The sequence below is a fragment of the Dysidea avara genome, chromosome 5 (genome assembly GCF_963678975.1).
Source record: "Dysidea avara chromosome 5, odDysAvar1.4, whole genome shotgun sequence".
Classification (NCBI taxonomy): domain Eukaryota; kingdom Metazoa; phylum Porifera; class Demospongiae; order Dictyoceratida; family Dysideidae; genus Dysidea; species Dysidea avara.
The window spans coordinates 8,342,037-8,348,952 of NC_089276.1; the positions used below are offsets into that span (position 1 = coordinate 8,342,037).

The window sequence follows — 6,916 nt, forward strand, 5'->3', positions numbered from 1 at the left end:
AATATGAGCTATGCACAACAGAGAGGTCATTAATAATGAATGGGTGATTGGAAATAATTACATCAGCTGACAGTATATATATCAAGCCTTTTGGGTACACAAATCTTTGGTCATCCATTTAACCTTATAATCATTTGTATGCATGTTTGTATATATTATTTGTGACCGAATTTGCAAAAAGGTACCTTTTTGCATACAAAATTTGACCCAGATTTTGAACTTTGAAACTCCAAAATTTAAAAATAATTTTACTTACTTGTCTAAAATTTTCCGTGAGTAAAGCTACACTATTTGGCTATGTTTTGATATAAAGAGATCAGTGCTAGGAGTCAACTTACAACATTTTGTTTTTATGGTGCAAAATGTATGAAAAAAGTTCAAATCTGATCCTGTCAAATTTGCATTTGTATCTGTATGCCAAGCATTTATAGTGTACGGTAGAAAATTAACCCTAAACTGTTGTATAATGTAGCATGCATTTACACAAAGGATCATGAAGGATTGCTATATCATAAATACAAATATACAGACTTTGCATATAAAAATAAATTTTCAGTGAATATATACAGATACAATAAAGTTCATACTTGTGACATTGGTTTTAAATTATCGGCAACCTAAAAAAATATAATATTACAACTGTTAATGTAGGTACTTATTATGACGCATACTTTATAAGAACATCCGGTTGCCTTGCCTACATCATCTTCACTCACACCTTCTGCCATTTCCACCAGTGTCAACCCGTTATTGGGATCAACATCGAACACTGCCTGTATTTTGTAACAATACACTCTAATAGAACAGTCACACATGCTATAGTATAATACATCAAATCCATGTTAACAATGACAGTGCAGGTATCCCTATTATTCTTATATTATTATATGTGGTAAAATTAATCAGTGTTAACATCACTACAGCCATTTCTTGGTTGTAGGGCTGAAACAAACACTAATACTTGACGGGTACTCGTTAAGGATTTTGGTACTCGGATAGTAAAATTGGTACTCGAGTACTTGTTAATATCTCGTGACCCAGATCACATAATGTATTTGTCATCAGGGAGTAAGGTTTGAATGGCATAATTTTTTTGTCGGACACTAACATCAGTGTGTGTATCATTGATGTGTGTTGCTTGAAAAGCTATAAACTGTTTAAGGTTGGTACAAAGCATGTCAGATGGGTACGACTACATGCAACTAGTATTCGTGAGTACTCGATTGTTATCTCTAGAGAACACTTGAATACTAAAAAACCATGATCGTTTCAGCCCTACGTGGTTGCCACTTTTGATTTTACAAAACCTTTTTTGCCATAAATATTAAGGTTATACTCTTTCTTCACAGCTTAGCTATGTTTAAAATGGCATGAATATCACATTCTTTTGTAGTTGCAAGCCCCGAATCATGCCTTTTGCCAGCTTCTGGGATTAAACTTTTACTTGCCCTTTTGTTTTCTAGAATCAGAAAACGCACATCACTTTAATGGAAGACTCAATGGAATGGAATTCTGAATGTTATGCATAAACCTAACTTGTATTTGTAAAAAAATGACAGGACCTGAATAACTGGTAGCAGTGGTACAGAGTTTAGGGCATTGGTAGTCTAGATGTGGAAATTCCTGGTGACAAGGTTTTTATTTCTAAATGACCCATTTGTCCTACCATTTCAGTGATAATCTTGTCCACACATCTTGTACCAGTTAATGGTAGATTGCAATCTCCAACTATTTTGTGTGCTCCATTCTGTGAAGGTGACAACACATCAACTAATTCTCCACCACAACAAAGACAACCTTTGCAATGTGTTCCATGGTAACCACAACTTTGGTGTCACTACTGGACACCAGATCCATCGCTCCTCCCATACCCTTGATAGATTTACCCTAAACAGTTCCCTAACATGTTAGTGTAAATGTTCTTCGTTAACTAACCGGAATCAACCAGTTAGCCAGGTCCCCATACTGGGATACTTGCATGGCTCCAAGGATGGTCAAATCAATGTGGCCACTATGAGAAACACGTGATTATTTATTTCAACAAAACTTGTAGTACATAATATTATATTGTGGTATTGTGATCTGAGTGGTCACTCACCCTCGGATCATTGCAAATGATTCATCACTGGAGAAGAAAGATGCACCCCTAATCACTGTACTGGTTTCCTTGCCTATATATAGCAGTTTATAGTAAATAAACAGTTTAATAGGCCTGAAAACTACATAGCCATAGCATAATGGCATAGAAAGTTAATATGAGTCATGAAATTTTGATAAAATAGGGCAGCAAAGTTTCAGTGCTCACATGCTAAATACACACCCATGGCCACTAGTACATGTATGTATAATTGTAACCTGTGCACTGCATGTACCATACCAGGAGCTTATGAGCTGCCGAAGGTGACTTCAGCGGCTCATAGACCATACTGACCTGCATTAACTAAATCTGGGTCTAGTTCATCTTCATAAGGGTATGGACCCTACAAAAAGAAAAATACAACATTTGTTCACAGTTTACTAGTTTAAGACATTAGACAACCACAAATTAGCTAAAAGTTATGACTAAGCTGTAGCTTTGATTGCTCTGTTAGAGTATCTCAAATTTTAAGATTAAAGTGAGAACTGGTTTTATAATGGAAACACAATTGCATGCATGCTACTGGTATATGTGCTATGCCAATGCAGCAGTAATAAAGCTACTAAGACTGCTAACTTTGAAAGGGGGTTCTGTCAAAACCACAGAAACCCACCTAGATCCACTACATACAACATTTAAAATCATAATTTATTTAGTACATCCTCACCAATCCTAATATTCCATTCTCACTGTGTAATGTAACACTGCTGTCCTCTGGAATGTAGTCCAGCAGTAATGTGGGAATTCCAATTCCCAGGTTGACGAACATTCCATCCTTCAGTTCCAATGCTGCACGTCGTACAATCCTCTCCCTTGCTAGAGCAGCTAGTGAGTCAGGTTGTGCCCGTGACTCTCCCTCTGGTGACCTGACCTTTCTTACCTAGAAACATATAGTTATAGGTTACCAATGGTCTATGCGGTCACACAGTATGTTAGCTAGGAAAAGAGTGACAATAGAATGATGCATTCAGTTAGCTGTGAAAAAGTGCAACACTCAAATGGCTAGGAGAACATACATACTACTAGCTATCATTGAGAAATATATTGAGAACTTATGGACACTAAGGACCAAAGTGCTCTGATTATCAAAGTATACTGATTGTCTAGGTCAGTTTACACCACTAGTACTACTAGATGAGCCAGCAGGGAGATCTGTCATCAATTGCTAAGTGTTTAGATTATAACTCAATTTCAAATATCCACATTAACAGAATGCACTGTACAAAATAACTTAAAAAAATTATTGAACCACTACAATTGCCAATACACTTTTTTATACATCAGAAAGTGTTTTGTAGCCTCCATGTTCAGAAACACCGGCAGTATGTGAGTACCTGATGTTACAGTGAACCTTCCTGTTTTAATCAAAGTGTTACCTGTCTTAATCAAAGAAAACGAAAATCTTGTATTTATCAACCAGAAAGCAACCTAGTGTTGCTGTTCACAAGCAGAACACTTACTGATAATGCCTTCTCATAGTTTGATCCCTTGATCACACGATCAACGTACATCCCAGGTACATGGACCTGATCAGGATCAATCTCACCAGTCTCAACAATCTCCTCCACTTCAGCTATTGTCACTTTACTAGCTTTAGCCATTGGAACATTGAAGTTACGTGTGGATAATCTATTGTATAATGTGATAACCAAATGTGACATCACACATAGTTAAGGTGATGGTGTACTGTAGAGTTCTTATGCAAACTGTATTATGAGCGACAAACTGCATGCAATCATGTTAGCCATTACCTAAACACTAAGTTGCCTGCTCTATCAGCTTTTTGTGCTTTGACCAGTGAGAAGTCTCCAGTAATGGCTCTCTCCATTATGTACCTCCTACCATCAAACTCCCTGGACTAGTTAGGAAAGTTAATAATTATTTATAAAGAGCAGTGTTTTGTACGTAAAACTGTGACATTGAAGGTACACAACCACACAATAAAAACACACAACCATACTATTCTGTTCTATATACTGCTGAACACACACACACACAGACGCACGCATGCATGCACACACATGTATGCATGTACTACATTACACAACATCAATTCACCTCCTTCTCCACACTCTCAATCATAGCAGTCCCATCCTTGTTATACTTGATCACTAGACCACCCTTGTGTATGAGAGTACCATATCCTGTGGGAGTGTAAAATGCTGGGATCCCTGCACCTCCTGCTCTGATCCTCTCTGCTAGTGTTCCCTGTGTAATAGAATTAACGAAACACCAGCTATTGGTAAGTAAGAATATTTACAACCTGCTTGTCATTTCAGTTGTACAGAGACACCTGTTACATCAGCACATGCACACACAGACTCAGACTCAGACTCAGCCTCAGACTCTCTCTGTGCCTGTGTGTGTGTGTGTGTGTCTCTCTCTCTGTGTCTCTCTCTGTGTCTCTGTGTGTGTGTCTCTCTCTCTGTGTCTCTCTCTGTGTCTCTCTCTGTCTCTCTCTCTCTCTCCCTCCCTCCCTCTCTCTCTCCCTCCCTCTCCCTCACACACACACACACAACCACGCACACACACACACAACACACACATGTACACACGCGTAAACACACATGCACGCACGCACGCACGCACTCGCACACACACACTATACTACACTACACACCTGAGGTGTAAGCTCGACTTCTAAATCTCCAGACAAGTATCGTGGGCCTAAAACTACATTTTCACCAATGTGAGCTGCTACTATTCTTTTAATCTACAAGGATCAATATAAATAGAAACACAAGGCTACACACAACCTGGTTGGAGTTGAACAGAAGTCCTACACCATACCCATCTTTTCCACCATTGTTACTGACAATTGTCAAGTCTTTTGTTCCACATCTTTGTAGTGCTGCAATTGACTTCTCAGGAGTACCGCAAAGACCAAACCCTATAGATGAGAATGCAATGGATGATCATAGTAACATACATTGATTAATAAAATACTATGTTACATAGAAAAGGTTCGTGCTTATAGTTGCTTATTCCATATGATAGTTAGACATACACACATATGAAAGTAAGAGTAACAGCTCAAATTCAGCATCAGTAGTTGTGGCCGAGCGGTTAAGGCGATGGACTAGAAATCCATTGGGGGTCTCCCCGCGCAGGTTCAAATCCTGCCAGTTACGAAGTTTAAAAAAAAAAAAAATTTCAACTATTTTTTGTTAATAGAAAGAGCTATATGGTTTCAATCCTCTACAAGTTTTCATTTTAATTCTTCTATGACTTCATGACATTGATGTAATTAACTGAGGTATAACTACCCAAGACAAGTAATTTCTAATGTTTCATGGTTAGGAAGTCATTGGTGCTATAATGCATTACAATAGCTTATAACTTTACAGCTTGGCTCTATAGTGACTTGATCATCATGGGCAATATGATACACATGCAGAACACTGGGTATTGTGCAAGGGGAAGCAGAGGTTACTCTCCTAGCAAGCCACAACCTATGTTACAATCTGATGCATGCATGATATCACAAAGCATTAGCTAGCTAACTAATGATAAACTTTAAACTTGACATATAGTGGTACTGTATAGCTGAAGCAGTTATGGTCGCAACCACAGTTCTGCTGTAAGGTTGCTCTAACACTTTCAAAAAATATTTCATCAAATTATATTGAAAATCTTGTGATAATATTCAGGATTTAGAACCCACAGTGTATTATATAGACTAATCAGTTATACCGCACCTCCAACTAATAAAGTGCTACCATCCTTGATATCTCTAACAGCCTCTTCTGCACTGTCGTTGTCATAAAATTTTATTTGATGATTAACTATGACTGACTGTGATAATCTCCTCTGTGGAATAACAGCAATACACTTATATATGACTGATTAAATTTTTACTTGATATATAGTGCATAAGCACCTTGTACCCCAACATACGTCTCTCCTCCTAGTCTTGCGTAGCCAGATCCTATTTCTCCGCACGACGCTTATCAATTGGAAATAATAAGCATCTGCTTTGAAAGGCTATGCGAGACTACTCTCTCCCCTCCACGTTTAGCACCAAAAGGTTATTTTACATACACATATATAGGACACCTAACTAACTAAAGTTACAACAGAACACAAATAAATAAATAAATAAATCAACACACACACACACACACACACACACACACACACACACACACACACACACACACACACACACACACACACACACACACACACACACACACACACACACACACACACACACACACACACACAGACAGACAGAGACACACACTCACTCTCACACACACACACTACACACACGCACAGTTTGGCTAGAAATGTGGGCTGGTAGCTCAATAGCTAGCTGTTAGTGTCCTGCCCAGTGCTGAACAAACTTACATATATAATGCTTATTCTCATATAGAAGGTCAAACACTCTAACATATAGCTATTCTTCAGCTGAACATGATAGATGCAGAAGTTACAACTTAAATGTTACTAGTTTCTACTAGATAGCTAGCTAGATCATGTTTTTTATTTTTATTTTTAATGTACAAAATCAATCATGAGTATAATCTGTGCTACTATCAACCACCATGTAAAATGCTAGCTACGGCCAAGGGCGCCGCGCGTACATTTCGTCACACAAATAAAACAAAAGATTGAACAACAAAACATAGATAATAATCCTCGTAATAATCATAGATAAAGTTTTATCTATGACTATGAACAAAACTTTGAGTCACCATGAAAATTTTACCTTACAAGAAGTCACAAGAAGTGACGACCATTCACGAACACTCTTCCTCCACATCATAGTACATG

The 6,916-nt window shown here is 37.9% G+C and overlaps 1 protein-coding gene and 1 non-coding gene across 2 annotated transcripts in view; one reads left to right on the forward strand and one right to left on the reverse strand.

The window, feature by feature from the left end:
* Window positions 1-491: 491 nt before the first annotated feature.
* LOC136255610 (succinyl-CoA:3-ketoacid coenzyme A transferase 1, mitochondrial-like) overlaps window positions 492-6,916 on the reverse strand; it is a 6,467-nt gene continuing 42 nt past the window's right edge. The window contains exons 1-15 of the mRNA XM_066048415.1: window positions 6,852-6,916; window positions 5,836-5,947; window positions 4,894-5,027; window positions 4,758-4,850; window positions 4,196-4,345; window positions 3,889-3,995; window positions 3,598-3,766; window positions 2,805-3,017; window positions 2,432-2,480; window positions 2,099-2,171; window positions 1,936-2,011; window positions 1,798-1,887; window positions 1,667-1,747; window positions 672-773; window positions 492-617 (exon numbers count right to left, since the gene is read on the reverse strand). The exon at window positions 6,852-6,916 is cut by the window's right edge and continues 42 nt beyond it. Coding sequence (XP_065904487.1) covers window positions 582-617; window positions 672-773; window positions 1,667-1,747; window positions 1,798-1,887; window positions 1,936-2,011; window positions 2,099-2,171; window positions 2,432-2,480; window positions 2,805-3,017; window positions 3,598-3,766; window positions 3,889-3,995; window positions 4,196-4,345; window positions 4,758-4,850; window positions 4,894-5,027; window positions 5,836-5,947; window positions 6,852-6,908 — 1,542 coding nt within the window. The 5' untranslated portion in view covers window positions 6,909-6,916 and the 3' untranslated portion in view covers window positions 492-581. The remainder of the gene's footprint in view (window positions 618-671; window positions 774-1,666; window positions 1,748-1,797; window positions 1,888-1,935; window positions 2,012-2,098; window positions 2,172-2,431; window positions 2,481-2,804; window positions 3,018-3,597; window positions 3,767-3,888; window positions 3,996-4,195; window positions 4,346-4,757; window positions 4,851-4,893; window positions 5,028-5,835; window positions 5,948-6,851) is intronic.
* Window positions 5,186-5,268, forward strand: Trnas-aga (transfer RNA serine (anticodon AGA)). The gene has a single exon. It is a non-coding gene; the product is annotated as a tRNA-Ser (tRNA).